The 19,468-nt window shown below is 44.8% G+C and overlaps 4 protein-coding genes across 5 annotated transcripts; 2 read left to right on the forward strand and 2 right to left on the reverse strand.

The window, feature by feature from the left end:
* The first annotated feature begins 299 nt into the window (after positions 1 to 299).
* On the forward strand, positions 300 to 1,859 carry LOC117223826 (sesquipedalian-1). The gene is made up of 4 exons (XM_033476368.2): positions 300 to 439; positions 517 to 962; positions 1,032 to 1,387; positions 1,615 to 1,859. Coding segments are annotated over exons 2-4 (651 nt in total). The 5' UTR covers positions 300 to 439; positions 517 to 668; the 3' UTR covers positions 1,616 to 1,859.
* Positions 1,573 to 10,923, reverse strand: hob (bridge-like lipid transfer protein family member hobbit). The gene is made up of 17 exons (XM_033476320.2): positions 10,568 to 10,923; positions 9,542 to 9,747; positions 9,329 to 9,455; positions 9,071 to 9,262; positions 8,735 to 8,986; positions 8,353 to 8,514; positions 8,063 to 8,275; positions 7,716 to 7,983; positions 7,402 to 7,624; positions 7,206 to 7,330; positions 6,800 to 7,129; positions 6,284 to 6,726; positions 4,097 to 6,215; positions 3,724 to 3,968; positions 2,595 to 3,651; positions 2,310 to 2,527; positions 1,573 to 2,231 (listed from the first exon to the last, which is right to left on the reverse strand). The coding sequence occupies exons 2-17, from the start codon at positions 9,598 to 9,600 to the stop codon at positions 1,947 to 1,949; spliced, it is 6,318 nt and encodes a 2,105-aa protein (XP_033332211.2). The 5' UTR covers positions 9,601 to 9,747; positions 10,568 to 10,923; the 3' UTR covers positions 1,573 to 1,946.
* A 225-nt stretch (positions 10,924 to 11,148) lies between these two features.
* Positions 11,149 to 17,037, forward strand: Dus1 (Dihydrouridine synthase 1). The gene is made up of 9 exons (XM_033476069.2): positions 11,149 to 14,364; positions 14,526 to 14,795; positions 14,879 to 15,038; positions 15,110 to 15,305; positions 15,775 to 16,023; positions 16,128 to 16,273; positions 16,343 to 16,434; positions 16,525 to 16,680; positions 16,775 to 17,037. The coding sequence occupies exons 1-9, from the start codon at positions 12,313 to 12,315 to the stop codon at positions 16,943 to 16,945; spliced, it is 3,492 nt and encodes a 1,163-aa protein (XP_033331960.2). The 5' UTR covers positions 11,149 to 12,312; the 3' UTR covers positions 16,946 to 17,037.
* A 31-nt stretch (positions 17,038 to 17,068) lies between these two features.
* On the reverse strand, positions 17,069 to 19,234 carry Cox10 (Cytochrome c oxidase assembly factor 10). Of its 2 annotated transcripts, none has more exons than XM_033476102.2 (7): positions 19,004 to 19,234; positions 18,793 to 18,918; positions 18,449 to 18,716; positions 18,175 to 18,370; positions 17,935 to 18,110; positions 17,513 to 17,830; positions 17,069 to 17,436 (listed from the first exon to the last, which is right to left on the reverse strand). In XM_033476102.2, exons 2-7 carry the CDS (start codon positions 18,871 to 18,873, stop codon positions 17,219 to 17,221), a joined length of 1,257 nt encoding a protein of 418 aa, XP_033331993.2. In that variant the 5' UTR covers positions 18,874 to 18,918; positions 19,004 to 19,234; the 3' UTR covers positions 17,069 to 17,218. The 2 variants fall into 2 exon arrangements, with proteins under 2 accessions (XP_033331993.2, XP_033331986.2); XM_033476095.2 differs by having other exon boundaries at positions 19,066 to 19,233.
* Between the last annotated feature and the right edge of the window lie 234 nt (positions 19,235 to 19,468).

Consider the following 19,468-nt stretch of genomic DNA (forward strand, 5'->3'; position numbering starts at 1 on the left):
TGCGTATATATTTAATTAGAAATGATTTTTTTGCTGCATACCACTATAAAATAGAAAATAAAAAATTTGTTTCTCATATTAGTTTTCAACTTTGATTATATTATTTGTACATTTTTTCAAAATTAGGTTATGTACACCATTATGCTGCTTCTTTTAATTTGTTTGATGACGCTATTTTCGAAAAAAATGTACTTAATACATTCTGAATCTAGAACTCAGAATTTGAATTATCGCTTCTAAACCGCCATATTGAATTTTAATTCGTCCAAGTCTGCAACTAGCTCAGATGGCAGTCGGAACAGTAACCCAAAAATTTACTAGAGTCGAGCCTCCCTGGGATGCACCGTACGTATATTTTACACTTTACACATATGTCTGTATACGTAAAACGATAAAATGACAGCAATGATAAGTTGAGCGAGAGTGCAGCTTGTAATCGGTTCGTTGCATAAATACGGAGTATTGAAAGAAAATATAGTGTGCGTAATTGCATAAATAATTGTTATATATTTTTAGGATATCGGTGAAAATATTTAGATCACGAGTATCAATATTTTCACGCATAAGGTTAACTTCAGTTTTAAGTTCGAAGATTTTGACAAGCTTATTGAATAGAAGAGGCATTAGAAGAAGAAAGAAAACCCTATCAGGATAGAATTTCAAATGCAATGAAAATAAACGAGAAAAATATGGTAGCTTTCGCAACGTCGGCTACGCCGGTGGACCGGGAAGGTTGGTTAAACAAACGCGGTGAATTGAACCGTGGCTATCAGAGACGATGGTTCGTTCTCAAGGGAAATATATTATTTTACTTTGATCGACGCGGTGACAAAGAGCCGGTTGGTATGATAGTTCTGGAAGGTTGTACCATCGAATTGGCAGAAGACGAGGAACAATTTGGCTTCCAAATAGTCTTTCATGGCCCAAATAATAGAAACTACGCCCTTGCTGCCGAATCTCAAGTAAAAATTCATCGTTATTTTTTCGTGCTGTTAGTTTTTCCGAAAAATACACAATGAATTGATTTATAGGAATCTATGGAACAATGGATGAAAGCTTTAGCATGTGCGAGCTACGAATATATGAAATTAATGGTAGCAGAACTGCAAAGACAACTGGATGCTGCGGAAGAAGAAACCACTATGGTCGTAGCTCCTTCTCCGTCACCTAAAGCTCCTCCACGGCAACGTCATAACCCCTTTAATCGACCCGAATCTCATCATCGGTCCCAGAGCGTGAGATCTGCTCGTGGGAGAACAGAAAATGTTCCAAGAACAAGGATCACGTTTCGCGAATTACATACAATGTACGGTAGAAGAATTTTGGCCGATTTGAATGAGTGGAGGCATGCGAGCAAAAACGCTGAGGCTCCTTTGATCAGTCTATAGTAAGTAACAACACTCACAGTGGCATGTAAATTGTACATATTTTGACGAAGAATACGATATTGTACTTACGAAACGTTACCAGAATTTCGCATTTATTTTTCTATAATATGAAAATTTGTAATGAAAACGGTAACGGAATAACTCGACGGATTGTTATTAAAACATCACAAATAATTACGATTCATTGTATATAATAATAATTTAATGTTTTCACTTATTAAAATAGATCCAACTGAATCTATCAGCCCTGTCTTCGAATATTAAATAGTAGACGTATAGTAATATGTATATTGTATGTACAAGTGCGTAAACAAGACATTTTCAAGCATTCTATCTGTAATATGATTACGGTGTAATCGATTTATCAAAACGGAATTTGATACAAAGCGAAACCGATGATATTTTTTATGGTCGAGGTTCGATTTTATTATTGTACAGAGTAAATAAAATAAATAGAAAAGTTTGCGAGCACCGTTTGAAAATACTTAATATACTCTGTTTCCTATCGTTCCATTTCTTTTCGATTTAATTGTCTTTGACAAGATCCAAACTGAAGACCTATTTAAATTTAAATACGCCCTTCTTTCTCGCGTCTCCAGGCAAGTGTCTAGCACCCAACAAAAGTCGAGCTTTATCTTCCTCTTGTGGGGCAGATTCTTCTTGTGGACCTCGTGGCTTGATTTGTAGCTTCTGCTTGATGGCTTGACTCAATATTACGCGTCTAGAATCACTTTTCATAGCCAATAAAAGATCCAGCCACGTCCAAGTGACATTATGGTACTCCAACGTAGGTATTACAAGTGCAAAATCACGGACATCTTCCAAATTTTTCTCCTTGTTACCCTGTAACGGTACGAAACGTCAATTAAGATCTGATAGCATAAAATCCGACTCGAACATGTATCTTCAGTACACGATTACCTTATAAGATACACGAACTGGTACTTCTGGTATTTTTATGTATATAAACAGTTTGTTTTTGTCTGCTCTCTCCTTCATTTTTTCCACGTCGTCTCTTCTTTCAATGGGCACGTAAAATGAGGAATCTCGTTGTGGAGCAGGTGATTCTTCTATTCCTTCTGGATCCCTCTCGGGGAAACAGAACTTCAGCATAGTATTGAAAAACTTTTTTGTCAATCCTACATCAAAGTTGAAGTTCAGATTAATCTGGAACGAAGTAGCAGATAAAGAACAGGGATAGTTTACCTATCGTCAGAGGAACCACGTTGATTTCGAAATGTTCTTTGACGGATATCCCGGCCACCGGTGCCTTCTCCCTGCAGAAAACTCTGAGAGCTCTTTGCCTATCAACGGGCATGTTGCTTTGCAATTCTGTTGGCGTCAAAACTTCTGTGTAAACCTGATTTGGCAATAAATTTGTCATTCGGACGTATCCCAGTTCAAGCAGATGCTCGACCGAGTCGTCCGTTTTACTGGTTTTGGTGTACAAGAAATTAGTTAAGATAAGGTCGGCTATTCCCAATTGTCCATCAGCGTCCGTCAATCTCCACTGAGCGTGTTTGAAGCAGATTTCGGCAACCCTTGCGACTGCTGCCGGTTTATCCTTCAAAGTGGTGGAAGCTGTAGCAGGTGCGGTGGTTTCCTTGTAACAGCTGAACATCACATCGAGTTCCTCCGCTTTAGCAGCCAGCTGTTCCTTGCACTCGAAGACTCTGGCCTCCAATCGTTCCATCTCGGCGAGCAACTCGGGACTGGATTTCTCTGCTAGAGCTTTCTGCACCAGATACGTCTCGCGTTCCAATCTCCTCAATTTGGCTACCAGACCGCGCACGGTGTTTTGCAATTGTTGAATCGGTCGCTTTTGGTCTTCGACCGAGTGCAGCTGCAACTGAAACCTCATTCTCTGCAACCGTTCCGAAGCTTCTTTTCTCCTCGGTTCGACGTAAAGCAGCAAATTGTTTACGATATCAAGAATCATAGCATACTGCAGAGAGTTAGTGCAAACGTCCAAGTCATGATGCATCAAGGTGAACGCGTCGGCTGCCGAAAGCTCTTTCCTTTCCCAGGGGCTGACTTCTTCCCTCGGCGGCGGCGGGACTTGGTCAACGGATCCAACGTCCAGGGCCTGACCGTATCCGACATAGAAGAATTCACATTTGCACCTAGAGACAATCCGTTGTAGTTGGTGTTGCGGTCCACCACCGCCACCCACGGTCTGACTGACCACGCCACCGACACTCTGCCCGGAACCTACCAAGGCTGGTACGTCTGGCAAACCAGCAATCACAGTTGAATCTTTTTCCTACAATTCCAGTTACTCGATTAACTCGTTGTAATTTCACACAGTTTCATCTGGAAGCAACATTTAACTTACCTGAATGTTGTCCAACGTTAACCACATTATATTATCGTCGATATTGTCGTCGATGTTGGCACTGACGGTCGCATAATACTGCATACACTCCAAAGAGCCAACCCAGGTCGTTTTCGTAACTAGGGTTCTTTCCTTCCATACTGGTTGATGTATCCTGTGCAATATCTCAGCTTTGGCCGCAGATAAGATCACGTAGCCCCGCGTCTCGATGCCTTTCAGTAACACTTGACTGTTGACCAGGGCAACTGAAACGGACGGAGGGTAGTCTCTGAAAATTTCAATTGTGTCCGCAACGCGTCCGGGAAGAAAAGAAGAAGAGAAGAAGAAACAAAGAAAAACGATGACTCAGAATAGCAAGGATTGGGAATCATACTCAGCCAATTCTTGTGGAGAACGTCGTCTTGATGGCAAGCTGCCAGCCCACGGAGCTGCTGGCCTCTGGTTTGGACAGAAAGGTCGTCGCTGAAGGCGACAGGCTTGTTCGCGGCCTCCGCTATCAGCCTTTGCAGCATCCCGACAGCCTCTCCTTGTTGTGGTTTGCTTGTCGATGAAGAATTGCACGCGATCGCAGCATTTGGCAATTGAGTAGCTTGCGGATCAGCAGACCTGACGGCTGCTGTTCGATTTTTGTGCGGAGTCGACGAGCTCTCTCTATGGAAGCCCTTCAACGCAGCGGTTGACAGGTTCTTCTTCAGCTGTTGAGTCTTAATGAACGAGTCGAAAAGAGCGAACGCCACGTCCCTGTTCGTTTTCGTCCAAGCGCCTTTCAGATCGTGCACGACCAGCCGATGGGTAGGTGTGTCGCCACCACTCACGCCGGTGACCATAGCTTCCCTGCCATAGCTAACCCGAGCCACGCTCAGACAGTAACATTTTTCCACCGGTTGTCGCAGCGACGCGGTCTCCTTGTCCTCCTGAAGGGCGCTCTTCAGCCAGATCTCCGCGTCGCTGAGCTCGCAGTTCATATAGACAACGGACCACTCGGCTCGCGGTCGGTGTATCAGATCATCGTCGATCGGGTGCAGAGACAAATTGTGCTCGGAGCTACAGGCTACCCTGCCGCCGGTCACCTCGAACCCACGTTGCATCGCGAACGACATCCAATAGCTAACGTGAAACCGGTGGAACGCCAAGGTCAACCGAACCTTACGGTAGTGTCGACTGAGTTGTTTTTTCCTCGGTCGGATATTCTTGAACAGCGGCCCTTTCCTCGTCGGCCTGGTCGCCCCGGAGAGAATTAACTTTAAATTCTCGAACCATCTGAGTGTACTGCCGTAAAGCAACGCGGTAGGCGCGCTGCTCAAGGTCGGAGAGCCGGTCGGCTTCGTCTCGAGGGACAGGCTCGCGTTCAAGTTCTGTGAACGGAATGCCCTAAACGAATCGTGCTCCTGGTTGCTCGAGTACTCGGGCAGTCTGTCTGGTGCGCAAGGAATCGCAGCATGGTGATCTCTCGGATCGCCTAAGCAGACCCACGCTAACTTAATGCTCAGCCGCACGTTCGGCAGATGCAGCAACCTGCAGTCATCGTACTTGCTGGCCGTGCGAACGTACACGTCCAAGTCTCCTTTCACGATAATTCGCCCCTGTGTCCAGTCCAGTGCTAATCCCGTCCACGTCAGCTCCATTTCTTCTGTGGTGTTGTAAGGGTCCAAAGAGCCATGCAATAACACCGTCAGCTGCTTCACGCAGAGCGTCAGCCTTCCATGAAGGGTTAACCGCATCTTGTCCCAGAAGGGTAGCGGGGGACTCGGATCCCGCGACGGGTGTATAATCTTCTCGAAACTGAGATTGCACTGGGCTATCACCGGCTCCCAGCACGGGCCGAACGCGTATCTGAACTTGTCGATGTCCCAGTTCAGGTCGTGGTAGTATTTTAGCGATGTCATTCCCCTCTCGACAACGATGTCGTTCCAGGGTGCACCAATTTCGATCCGCACGGTACGTCTGGCTCTTGGAGGTGCAAGCGCCTCAGCGCCAGCTAGCCTACCCCACACGCTCAAGCTCTCGACCAGTAGCAACGGTTGCGGAAAGTCCCTCAAATGTAGCTTCCATTCGGCGCATTTCAAGCTTATTCCGCGAACCCAAAGTGCGCTGAATTCAAGGCCATCCTCGGGCCAGGGCGTCTCCGCGTCCATCTCCCGCAACGCGTGCGTCGCTCTTTCGGTACCATTGATCGATGGATCGGCCAACGCTAAGATCTCCAGGTCCAACATCGACCAGGCAAACAACCTCGTCCTGGCAGGACCGGCGCGCTGCATTTGCTTCCATCGTTGCACGTAGATCTCCGCGTTCTTCTTATTCAGACTGTCGTATAGTTCTTCGACCTTACCTAGCGGCAGCAATAAATGAGTCCGACAAAGCTCTTGCACTTTGGCATCGAGCATCGATTGCCGTTTCATGCTCTCCTTATACTCGTCCTCCAAAAGCTCGTAATTGTCTCGCAATCGTACCTCGAATGGGTCGTCGCTCACTTCGAATACCCATTCTTTGATCTGCAATCGTGTAAATTGTTTCAATTATTTTCAATCTTTCTGTTTCTTCGTAAGCAAAACCTGCATACCTTTATAATTAAATCACATGGTAACGTTTCCTCTTTTCTTTTATTCGACGAAGAATGAATTTCCTTTAACCACTTCCTTATACTGAACAGTTCATTTTGTATAGCATCCGTAAACTGATGTTCGTATGGGAAACAAGCCTTTACCGATTCAATGTTAAGTTCCCACGTCTCGTTCCAGTCTAATACGAAACCCTCGTTGCTCTGTCTTTCTGCGCTCACTTCTTCGCTCTCCAATACTCTGATCAGCTGGAAACCTTCTACCATGATTATGTCGGCCATGTCTAAAGCGATGCGGATGTAATTCAATCTCCACTCTCCCTCCGACCAACGCAACTGGTCTGACGACAGTTCCAAAAAGTGTTTCGGAGAAATATCTATGGACAAACTGATGCCTCCGGTAGCCAGCACGTCTAACGCTCGCTTCCGCTTTGGAACTTTTTCACCTGTCGACAAAATATCAATAACCACGAGTCACGTAATCGTCGACTGTGTCGAGACAAACGCTGGAATAAGTACCTTCGACGTTGACCTTGGCCGCCGTTGCGTCGTTTCGACCTAAAATCGTCCGAAAATCTGCAGACTCTAGCCAAAGCTGTAAAAGTCGTAGATGCAAATTCGGACTCCAGGCCAGATTGGTACCGTCCAAACTAATATTAATTGTTTCCGACGTGACGGCACCCTTGCATTTTCTTACAGCCAGGAACGGATGGGCTAATGCTTGAGCGTGTTGACAAATAATTGGCTCATTTTTGTTCAAAGTAATCGCGCTGACACCCTCGGCGACGGCTACCAATCGTTTCGCATTGTGTTCGAAACTCGCTGTATCCAAACGGGTCATTATGGAAACTAAAAATTAATCGATGTGTTACGCGTCTCGACGCTCCGTCTATCGCCATTACACACTATACGTACACATACGTACGATTATTCTCCGCAATGAAAAACAAATTACAATTCGTAACGTTCAGATTCAACTGGATAACATCCTCCGAATCGCGATGATTATTATTCTTTGCTGGTTCAATTTTTTTGCTCTTTTGACAACATCTGCGAAACAATAGTAAATGTTTATGGAGCCAAACGGTGTGCAAGTGATGATGTTTCCTCGTAAAGCTTACTTGAATGCTTCTTCAAGAAATCTGGCAAATTCTAAACTCCATTCGGCTACGAGAGCATCGACAGCTATTCCAATGGCATTAGTACGCGTTGTAGCCAACAGTACCCCGATGGATAACGGTGTACCCCATTGATGGGACGTTTCCGAAGCGACGGTACTGGAACCGTTTAAAGTACAATATAAAGACTCCACTACCAATTCCGTATTCCAACCGTCTGTCGTGTCTATTGAATTAAACCATTTTGTATTAGAGTTTACTATGATTCAAACCTGCCGCGAAGCTTGACACATACACATTTGCGGTCGCAGCTGTACCTGTAAGCGTATTCAGTGAATACTTCACATGAGTCACTCCGCACGAGACTTCGTCAACGTCGATCAATTTGACGTGTACGGACGAATCGTAAAGCTCGGTGTTTACTCTGACATCTGACCACGGTAATTTATTTTGTAAAGTTATGCCGGTGACCGGCCTTGAAATTTCGTGATCGGTATTGCACAAAATCGTCTCCCAATCTTTGTGATCATAACTAATCGAGAGGTTGTGTATTTGCGTGGCAATTTGTAAAATATTTCGATCGACCTGTAAAAGCAACATTATTACATAGAAATAAAAAGAAAGACAAAGATCAAGCAAAGACGTAGAATGCAATGGATAATACCTTTGAATTGATTAATAACGATCGCAGCGTCAAAATGGGAAGCTTGCTACGGACGGAAAGTCCATCCAAATTTAAAGTAAGATTTAATTGAAAGTTGCAAGGCTGGAATTTCGTGTTTATTTGAAGACCCTTCATCGTACCTTCTAAACCAAGTACCATGCCATCTTCTTTGCCCATGATCACAGAAGAAGGGCCTATTTTCAACATGAAATCCTGAAAACAAAAATTCGTTTTGATTTGTTCACCCACGTAAACGTTCAAAAATAAATTAACGTAAACGAGTGCTTTACTTTTGGAATGAGTGGCGCTAATCGAGTCAACAAATCATTGGAAGAGTCAACGTTCGCGCTCGAGTACGAAGACGCGTCGGTAAACGAGCTTTTATCTTTGAAGAAGGTAACCAGATCCGCACCACCGGAACCCTCTGTCTGCATTATTCCGATGTACATTTTCTATAAATTAGATCCTGCTTGATTTCAATTGATTCCCCTTTGAAAGGACAGTTGTTTCGGATCGTCCATTAAGTGCGCTGAACACAAACAGCTACCATTCAAAGCAACGAACAAAATCTTTGGACCGCAGCTCCGCGTAATATCGTATCACGCTGCAGTCTAAGCAACGTCCACATAAAAAAGTACAAACGTGCACGCGTTCGAAAGAAGATTACCTTACCTCCACCGAAAGGTCCCCTTGCGCTCTCAATGTAGCTTCTGCCGTACCCGCAAACGATATCTGCGAGAGACAGGCGTCGGACGAGTGTCGCAATAATTTCATCGCACCGCCCACGACGCTGGCGGAGCCGAGGAGGGTACGAGCTCCATGTACGACGCTACCATCCAGACTCAGGCTCTCAGCACTACCGTTTGCGAGCCAGCCGTTACCCAACACTAAAAGACTTAAATTCTCTATATGTACCGCCATAAACTGAAACATTTGATATCATAATCAAGAGACGTGTACCTAACAATCCATAAATGATTTGTAAGTTCTGTACTCCTTGTATAATACCTGTACAAATGTTATGATTATCGGAGGAATCTTTTTATTTCGAAAATCCAACGGATGCGCCGGTTTCTTTGGCAAGCACAGCGTCTTTGTTGGTACATCCTTGTTTATACGTACATCTTTCATTATCACAGCTAAGAGTTTTGCTACATCGCTACTGAACAGACTGCTCCGTATACTTATTTCCTCCACTTCCTAAAATTATTTTACAAGTCAGCCTATGTTAGTTTCTCCGAAGCGTGATCTTCGGCGAATATTTACCAATGTGAATCCATTTTTCGAAACGTTTACGTCCCGAAGTATAAAATAAGGTAACGAAATGTGGCCGACCCGTAAATAAATTTTGTATCTCCTCTTCACCAGCCATGCCAAGAGTCTCGGTATTATCCTGCAAAGAACGAATTCCTCAAATTCAATCGTCAATTCTGTTGTGTCATGAAATTTCAAATAGATTGAAGTTATTGTCAACTTTACCAGGTGAAACTGCAATAGAGTACGAAGCAAACTGTAACGAAGACAATTAATCCAGTCATTTCGATGGCTCACATAACATCATAGAGATGCAAAGCTATTCGTTCAAGATCATTAGAAATGTTCAATTTTCGTTGGATAAAGTCAAACGGAGCAGATAGATTCATTGACAACGGTAGTGGCAGCGACAGCGACAGTAGTACGTATACCTGCATATACCAACATACATATGTGCGTATACATGTACATATCCATGGACCATAAGGACAGTACCTAGTGCATAGTACAGTAAGTACTTGTTACCAATGACGTAAGGGGGATAAAAGTCCGCCATCTTTGTATTGCAGTATAGTGCCGCTGTCCGTTTTTCAATTAGGAGCTACACTTGAAATTTTGATTGACAAGTATTCGCCATCGTTGGGTGGCAGCATAATGCTGCTACCTGTTTCTTAATTGGAAAATTACACTTAATATTTCAATTGATGTAAAATCTCGTCAATTCAAATTTCAAGCGTAGCTTCCAATTAAAACACAGGTAGCAGCACTATACTGCCACAGCGGACTCTTATTTCCCTTACATTTTGATACTACGCTCCTACGTCCATTAGGCCAAGCGTATGCACTATTGTTATGGTCCGTGGCATATGCATATACAGGGTATCCCAAAAATGTCTCGCAATCCCAGAATAGGAGGTTCCTGAGGTAATTTGAAGTAAGTTTGTCCTTGGCGAAAATGCGATCCATGGCTTTATTTGCGAGTTATTAAGGAAAAAGTGTAACCAATGAGAGGTGAGATATGCTGGCGCAAGGCGGCCGAGCCAATGAGTGAAACTGGGCTTCGTGCGCTCATTGGTTCGGCCGCCAATCACTAGGCGAGCTCGCCTCTCATTGGTAGGTGTTTTTCGTTAATAACTCGTAGACGAAGCTACAGATTGCATTTTCGCAAAGGAAAAAGTTATTTAGAATGATCTCAGCTACCCCATATTTCCGTAATGCGAGACATTTTTGGGACACCCTGTAGTTACATACATTTCATAATGAAGCCAAAAAGCCCATTTAAGCCTTCGATCAGCTTGGATACCTTCTACCTATATGAAGGTGGATTCATCGAGTTTGGCAGATTTGTCATCTTGTAGCATGAGTACCCGCCATAAATTCCAACGTTAGGTACATACATACATACATACCTGCTACAGTAACTATCGAAATCAAAATTGCGAGAAATGGCAGAGACGTCGACAATCGATATAAGCATTGGAATCGTTACAGACGAACATCGATACATCGACATTACAATCTCGATAGTTTCTCCGACATCTTCAAGCATCACATATATTCATGTATATACACTTTACACACACGTATACATGGGCACATAAGTGCATATGTTTTGTTTCTGCTGATTGCAGTAATATGTAGAATTGATACAAGCTGTGCGAGAAGAAATACACGTAGTTATCCCGAAACGATATATTCTGTAAAATTTGAATGTATTTTCATACCAAGTATATTTTATAGAAGTGTCAGTGATTCCAAGTCGAAATTAAGAAAAAACTTCACGATTAACCTCTTCGTTGAAGCAGTGAATCAAGGTTAGTGTATCTCGCTAGTGTATCTCAAAGTAATGTTCATATTTCAAGATTTATTCAGATTTATCAGACACTTAAACGTATAATGTCAATCGATACTTCATACTCTCCGATAAGACACATCTTCAAAAGTGACCTTTAGTTCCATAAAAAATTCGAATTAGTCGAGTATGATGTATACGTTAATAATGAAATAGAAAATCAAAATAGAAGTATTGATCTACGACGTTTCTTTAAATCGGTTTATTTGACCAATAAAGGTTAGGTTTGGTAGCAATGTTGTATAAAACACATTGTACTTCAATTCTTTTAACTTCAAACGATCACCGAAGGAACGTGCGTATTAAAAAAAGGCGGATTATTGTAATCGTTGCTAATATTCTACGTATTTCTGTTGTCCAGTCAATCATAGACTACATATATAGAACGTAACAAAATAAAAATTGAGATAGGTCATCAGATAAACCGGACGCAAGCAGCAGAACCATAAAAGTCGAAAGATAATTCGATGAATTTCGATTATCGAAAGATGCGATAGATAGCGCGTGCCGGTGGTACTCGGATTTCGATCGAATCGACGGGAGCGGCGGGAGAGGACGGACGGGGAACACAAACCGTGTTTCAAAATAGCCGAATAATTTGAATGTACGAATGCGATGTGTACACGTTCGTCGGGGATACAGCAAGATACGGGACACATTTTTGACGTCGTTCACGCGACAACGTTGCCATGCGAGTATCGATTCGATGAGTTGGTCGCGGGTCGCGGGTCGCGATCCGTCGAAACGGCTCGCCGTCCGTCCGAGTTTCTCCGAGAATTGGCGAGACGACGCGCGACCTCCCGACGTTCCGACATTCCAGCCACGGTTTCCACGAATTTTCCCATATCATTGTTTTGCCCGAGCCAAGAAACATTGAAACGCCGATCGAAAATTGGACATTCGGACAATCGGAGAAAGGAGAACGTGCGAAAGGTATGAAATCGTAGGAGAAGGGAGAGAGGCGAAGAAAGTATGGGAGAGATCAGCGGGAGGAGAAGGAGAAGGAAAAGCAAAAGGGAAGCGAAGGGAGAAGGTCGCTGGACAGGGAGTAAAGGGTTGGAAAGGCGTTCGCTGGAGAAGCGGTCCACGACGAGGGGTTGACGGCTCGCACCGATGCGAGCGCTGGCCGACGGAAGCGCACGTTATGCGAAACGAAAGCACGAGAGGCATTGTATCGAGATGGTGCTCGGCCGAGAACGCGTTCGTCACGCCGGAACGCAGGAAGTATAGGCGCGTGCACGGGCTTCAGCTTCCTCTGCACCCGCAGCAAGTGATCGGTTGGATCGTGATTCTGGTGATCGGGATAAACACGTTCGCGGTGCTGACGCCGCAGCTGGAGCCGAGCCTGCGGCCCGTTCTTTCCTCTTTGATCGCGGTCATCTTTTTCGCGCACTTTTGCTCCCACCTGACCGTGCTGCTGTTAGACCCGGCGGACCCCAGGGTCAGGGCTCAGCCAGCGAACAAAGTCCTGCCGGAGTTCGACAGAACGAAGCACGCCCGCGTGATCGAGAACGGCCGATGCCACCTCTGTAACATAACCACCGACAGCAAGAGGACCAAGCACTGCTCGATATGCAACAAATGCGTCGCCCGGTTCGATCACCATTGCAAGTGGCTGAACAACTGCATCGGAGCTAGGAACTACTCGGCGTTTCTCGTCTGCCTGATATCCGCGATCCTGGCCAGCCTGTCCGTGGCCGGGCTCTCCGCCACGGAGTTGACGCTGTCGTTTCTCTTCGATCGAGAAACAGACGTCGACGCCAGGATGGAAAACGCGACAACTGCCTCGACCGCTACCACGGTCCTGCATCGAGCCGCCCTCGCGATAGCCCCCGTCTCCGACACCGTCTCGATCCTTTTGATCTCCACGATCGGAATCCTCTCGGCGATCGCCGCCATACTCCTGATTCACCTGTGCTTCTTCCACGGATACATCGCCTGTCTCGGCTTGACCACGTACGAGTACGTGCGGAACAAACGCGCAAAACACGCTGTTGCCACGGCGACCGCAACCGCGACTGCAGCAGCCGCGACGAACGCGGCAACGGCTACCGCGACCACCACGGTCAACAATAATAACAACGGAATATCGAACGTCGACGTGAACGCGGTCGAGATCAACAGATATCCGTTGAACCGACGCGATCGAGCCAGACTGGAAACGGACTTGCAACCTCGCGTCCTCGACAGACGCACAGACTCGGACGAGAACGAGTTGGATCCCGCAACCATGGAAACGAGGGTCCGTCCGCGGAACGACCAACGGAAGAACTTCCGGCTTTGCTTCTCCTACGAGATCGAGTCGATCGCGAACGAAACCTCGATAGAATTCTCGTCGAGAGGATCGTCCGGGGCGAAGCGAAACCAGTCGACCATCGTGTTCCGAGACTCGGTCGATCTCGTCGGTTCGTCGACGCCTTCGCCGGTCTCCTGTTGCTTCGCTGCCGCGAATTCGTTGGCCACTCGCTGCCGGTCCACCAACAAAGCCGACGCCGCGAAGAAACGACAGACTACCGCCGGTAACGACACCGGCGGCGCTGGTCAGCCGGCGACGAACTCTTGCGAGGCCGTTGAGAGAATAGGGAAATTTCTCAGAACGTACTTACGAAGGAGCGGTCGACGGCGATCGTCTAATTCGGACGCTGCTCGTTCGAGCAAAAGCAAACCGGCTTCCGCGCGATCGCAGGTCGATACGAGCCCGAAACAACGGTCGCCCGTGTCTAGTACCGACAGCGACGTCCACAGAGATGCCTACGTCAACACCGACATCGACGCCGTCGCTGACATCGTCCATGTCACGAGGTCCGTCGACGGCAACGGATTGCGAGCTTCTGTTAAATTTCCACCGCGTTCGTCGGAGCGTCACGTCGAGCAGATTCTGATCCCTCAGCCGAGGAAGTTGTCGAACCTGTCGACCCTGAAGAGGTCCGCGGGCCATGGCCACGCTCGCACCCGACGTACCTGCTCCTTCCGGAAGAAGCCGAGGCTGAAGATGAACTCGCGCGTGGCTCAGTCCATACAACTCTCGCCGATCCTGGAGTCGGGCTTGTCGAAACCCGCGTCACCGCGTTCGCCTCGTTCGCCTCGATCGCCACTTTCCATTCGGTCGCCCTGCTCTCCCTGTTCCCTGCAGTCGCCACGATTCGCCCGCTCCTCGCCACCTCGGTTCGATCGGTTCGCCTCAGCGTCGTCGGGCGTTTGACTTCCGGGCCGCAACCTTTCTCGATCGCTTATCCTTTCGTTAGATTTGTCGCGCATCGAAACGTTCCAACCAACTGCGAGACTTGTAGAGCGTTTCACCTGTTTTACGTTTCGACGCTCCGCGTGTATATTTGACGCGCGCAATTCCCCTCGTAGATGACGTCGGTTACAGCGAAACCGTTCGTGGACAATCGTGCCGACGAGCCCGCGGCTGAGAACGTCTGGGAAACTGTGCTGGGATCCCCGCGGTACGTGGTCGCGCCGATGGTCGACGCCAGCGAACTGGCCTGGAGATTGCTGAGTCGACAGCACGGTGCTCACCTTTGTTACACGCCGATGCTTCACTCCTCGGTTTTCCGCAGAGACCCGAAATATCGGCGGGAAGCTCTAGCTAGCAGCGGGGAGGATCGGCCGTTGATCGTGCAGGTTAGTTCCAAGAATCTTGATTCGACAGCGATGAGATCTATAATATTTGTGTTTCTTTTGATCTGTCATTACTTTTTCATTAGTTTTGTGGTAACGAGCCGAACGTGTTGCTGGAGGCGGCGCTTTTAGCTGAGTCCTACTGCGACGCTATAGACGTAAACATAGGTTGTCCACAGGCTATTGCGAAACGCGGTCGCTACGGTGCCTTTTTGCAAGATGACTGGGACTTGTTGCGGCGAATCGGTGAGTAAAATCATCCTCTCATTTTCAACGAGTCATTCTCCAACCTTTTATTTAATCTTTATTGTCCACAGTGAGCACTTTGAGCAAGGGACTTCGAGTACCTGTGACCTGTAAGCTGCGAGTATTTCCAGAAATCGAGAAAACGATACAGTACGCCCGCATGCTCGAAGCCGCAGGAGCGCGATTGCTCACCGTGCACGGACGTACCAGAGAACAGAAAGGACCGTTGACTGGTTTGGCCTCTTGGGATCACATTAAAGCTATCAGGTACTATCTCGATGCCCGCGGTTTTTACCCCTTGCACTACGCCGAAACTGTGAAAAAACCGTGGCAAACTTGTCCGCCGGAATGATCGCTGGAGGAGCCGAGCGGCGGAGCTCGAGTGACGCAATTTGAAACATGACACCTTAGTGATATAATATTAATTATAATAATATTAATATTAATATATTATTATATATTATTATTAATATTACATATATAATAATATTATATTAATATTAATTAATATTATATAATATATAATATTATATTAATATTAATTAATATTATATAATATATAATACTATATATGTATTATATATGTATATTTATAACATATAAAATAATTCAATTTTGGCACAAAATTTTCATCACGAGTCAGACTCGTGAAAGTAGTGTAAGGGGTTAAGTAAGACCCAAATCCGGTCCTTTGATCGGCTATTGAACTCGATTCCTCTTACTTCGATACATTTAGAGAAGCTGTTACGATTCCGGTGTTTGCCAACGGCAACATTCAATGCCTACAAGATGTCCAGAGGTGCATAGAAGAAACCGGCGTGCAGGCCGTGATGTCGGCGGAAGGAAATCTTTATAATCCGTACATATTCGAGGCTTGTTATCCGGCCAGCTGGGAACCGGCGCTCGAATATTTAGAACTGGTGGAACGGTACCCTGCCCCGGCTTCTTACGTCCGCGGTCACCTCTTCAAATTGTTCCATCACACGTACGTATCGTCTTCTTTGATCCGATCTGTTCAGACCTCGATTCTCTGTTGTCACCTACTATCGCCCGAACGACGCATCCAACATTATTCTAACCGGAGAGTAGACTTTCTTTACCAGAAAATAAAGAAGAAAGGGAAAACTTGGCACGAAACTCTACCATGGAATCGTTTAGAAGCGTCGTGTGCGCTCTGAGAGATCGTTATTTGCCCTACCATGAAGGCCGTCTCGCGTGGCACGAACAAACCAACGGTATGATATACATACATAATGTAAACACGTCTGCCAATAAGAGATAAGTCTTATTCCTTTTCGTTATAGACTACAATTTGAAGCTACCACCGTGGTTGTGTCGGCCTTACGTACGCAGTTCCCCGGAAGAAAAAGAGTCGTCGTTGTCAACTTCTGAGACGGTTGGTGTCTTTCGTATCGCTAATTCTTGTCTTCTCACGTAATTCTATAGTAATCTATAATCATCGTGACTGTTGTCTGTGTTCGTACAGGATGATACCGCGAAAAGAAAATTCACAGACGAGGATGGAAATGAAGTATCACGGAAACGCTTGAAAAAACTTAGACGAATCGCACGGCGTCCCAACAGGCCAACAGTTGTCGTGAAGAGAGGGTCCAATTTGTGTGGCGATTGTCCGAATCCAGTGGTTTGTAAAACACAATTTTTAGATTTTATCGATCAGAAGAAATTGCATGAGAAGCACATGATATTTCAATGATTTGCCATTTCTCCTCTCGCAGGGTTTCAAATGCATTTACACGTTGTGCAGGCAGTGTTGTAGAAACAAGTGTTTCACAGAAAATTTGGACTGCGTCGGACATAGGAATTTAACTAAAACTAGAAGACAGATGGCAATAGATTTCGCTGCGAAGAGAAAAACTATCGACGATGCGATATCGCTTAGCGAATAATAAAGAACCTACGTGAAAAAAAATATGCGCGTTACGTTTGTGTTCTCGTACAGTGTACATCATACGCGAATAAAAATTAGTGTAACGTTTCATCAATCGTATCGATGTTAGGTAAACGTATGATCTTGTAACAAATAACTATTTTTATTTACACGTTATTCTATTTTACAAAATACTTTTGATGCACCTCATCGATCATCAAACGATCGTTCCACAAAGACTTATGTTTCTAAAGTCAGTATCAACGATACAAATTCGACTAGCGTTATTGTCTTAAACGGTCCAGGTCGTCGTTCCGATTAACTTCGTTAACAACGAGTACAGATCGTTCTTCTTTTCTTCGTTGATTAGAGTATCCTTTTGTGTGTTTTCACTGAACCAGTGTTTTTTGTTTATGAGTAGGAGAATCATAAGCGTCGGCAAATGAATTAGCGAGAAGCGGAACAGCTTTCGCGAACTTCCACTGTCAGAATGCTTATAAAAATTTCGTGCTACAAAAGGAGAAACGACGGTGACGTATACAGATGTATGGCTACAATCGACATTAATATAATATCGTAGACGTACCGAAGTAAAGGAAACAGGCGTTGAGAGGTGTCGATTCCACGGCAAACCACCAGTTGGTAACGTCAAACATGGGCGCCAAGTAACAAAGAACCGTTAATATAGCAGTATAACGTAACGCTGTTTTACGACATAATTTGGGATCCGTAACGGCCATCATTCTGTAACCAGCTCGAGAGTAATCTGGCCGCAAGTTCCACGACAGAGCGTTGAAATGGGGAAACTGCCACGCGTATAGCATACCAGACATGATCCAGGCACCGGGTAAGGCTATGTCACCGACACAAGCTGTCCAACCCATTAGTGGTGGTATTGCTCCAACTGAATAGACAAGGTGCGTCTTTGATTAAAGTACAATCAAATGATTTTCAATAAACTTATTTCACAATTACCATGAAAGGATACCCTATAACTGTCAAACTTACCAATTGATCCTATCCAGGTATTCAGTATACTAACACGTTTCATAGGAGTATAAATTAAAGTATAGAGAACCAGATTGGTTGCTCCCAATGCCGCGGTCAGACCGTTAACTTCGCTATATAATAGAGATAATCCGCAAATACCGGATATTGTTGCAAATGTTACAGCATGCGCCGGCCTGAAGGAAAATATATTTGAAACCAATTTCGTTGATACTAAGTTCATCGCTATACTATACTTACGTCAAATGGCATCTAACTAATACTCTGTTTTTGGTTCTGGACATTTGTGCATCAAAGGGAACTTCGAAAAATTGATTGATGGCATTTGCCGTAGCCGAAACCAATCCAGTTCCAACAGAACATGCTACAAACGTATAAGTGTCGAAAGATCCAGGGGCTAATATATATCCCGCCATGGTAGTCACAACAACCAGTGCTACAATTAGTAGACTCTATGTATACTGGCACAAAGTAGATTAAAAATAGAAGTTATAAATATGTGCAACTTGCTTACATGTTAACCTTATCTTAGACAGCATGAGGCAATGCTTTTTCAGCTTGTCCAATTCTAGCTCCATATACCTCCATTCTGGTTCCTTTCTGACACCCCCGTCTTTTCGTACAATAAACTCATTTTCATCTACACAAGGCTTTTCTATATCATGGATCGATGTTAATCGAGGAGAAATTACTTTAGGTTGTCCACTTTTTGAAGCAGCTATATCGCGTTCTTTTGGAAGCGATGGCGACGTTTTTACAGCTGCCGCAGCCTTCTTTGAATACTACAATACATTGCAATTTGTGTCACCCTGAGTCTTTAAAGTTTGTAGAACATTATAGGGGAAATGACATGTGTACCGTTGCAATGGGAAGTCTCAACAACTGAGAGAAACATGTTATGTTCCGAGTCGTTCCGATCGAGCGGAAAACAAATACCATGTTAAAATTGTACAATACCGTGGTCAATAATTTATTTCATCCATCCTGAAAGTAAAGAATGTTAACAGTAAACAGAAAGTTATCACATAAAAAAAGTACATTCAATCATCAGTCAAATATCTCGACTAACCTAACTAAATGAAAACGACATTAACTTGTGATAAAATCCTTGAGAAAATTTAATCGACTTACATTTTCACAAACTCTTGATTCTCATACTTTGAATAGCGTTGCGTAATAAAAACTAAAGGTACCGCACATTGCTTTTTGATACATTGAAAAATGTCACTAGACCATCATGGTTTTCCGTTTTCTGGGCTCGCGCTATAACGTTTTTAAAAGCCATTGATCAAGCATGATCGTGTTTTACGTTGTGGCTGTACCTCCGTGTAAGGAAGCGACACCAAACGATAAACGTATGCACCGTTTTCGTAAATGCATCTTGCACATCCAACGAAATTTGAATGGCAAGAGAGAGATTGTGAGATAAGTATGTAGTATAGAAGTGGGAATATTCCAATCAGTAGATTAGTCAACGTACATTTATAATATATTTATAATATATAATAGGTCAAGTTTTACAAGATTAATCGGT

The sequence above is a fragment of the Megalopta genalis genome, chromosome 1 (genome assembly GCF_051020955.1).
Source record: "Megalopta genalis isolate 19385.01 chromosome 1, iyMegGena1_principal, whole genome shotgun sequence".
Taxonomy (NCBI): Eukaryota; Metazoa; Arthropoda; class Insecta; order Hymenoptera; family Halictidae; genus Megalopta; species Megalopta genalis.

Coding starts and splice junctions, on each gene's coding strand:
- Cox10 (XM_033476102.2), bottom strand. CDS start 18,873: ATGGTATTTGTTTTCCGCTCGATCGGAACGACTCGGAACATAACATGT. Junction 18,717..18,792: donor TGAGACTTCCCATTGCAACG/GTACACATGTCA, acceptor AATGTATTGTAG/TATTCAAAGAAGGCTGCGGC. Junction 18,111..18,174: donor TTAGTTAGATGCCATTTGAC/GTAAGTATAGTA, acceptor ATTTTCCTTCAG/GCCGGCGCATGCTGTAACAT.
- LOC117223826 (XM_033476368.2), top strand. CDS start 669: ATGAAAATAAACGAGAAAAATATGGTAGCTTTCGCAACGTCGGCTACG. Junction 963..1,031: donor CCCTTGCTGCCGAATCTCAA/GTAAAAATTCAT, acceptor ATTGATTTATAG/GAATCTATGGAACAATGGAT.
- hob (XM_033476320.2), bottom strand. CDS start 9,600: ATGACTGGATTAATTGTCTTCGTTACAGTTTGCTTCGTACTCTATTGC. Junction 7,984..8,062: donor CGTTATTAATCAATTCAAAG/GTATTATCCATT, acceptor TTGCTTTTACAG/GTCGATCGAAATATTTTACA. Junction 7,625..7,715: donor TTCACTGAATACGCTTACAG/GTACAGCTGCGA, acceptor TTAATTCAATAG/ACACGACAGACGGTTGGAAT.
- Dus1 (XM_033476069.2), top strand. CDS start 12,313: ATGCGAAACGAAAGCACGAGAGGCATTGTATCGAGATGGTGCTCGGCC. Junction 16,274..16,342: donor GTGGCACGAACAAACCAACG/GTATGATATACA, acceptor TTTTCGTTATAG/ACTACAATTTGAAGCTACCA. Junction 16,435..16,524: donor CGTTGTCAACTTCTGAGACG/GTTGGTGTCTTT, acceptor GTGTTCGTACAG/GATGATACCGCGAAAAGAAA.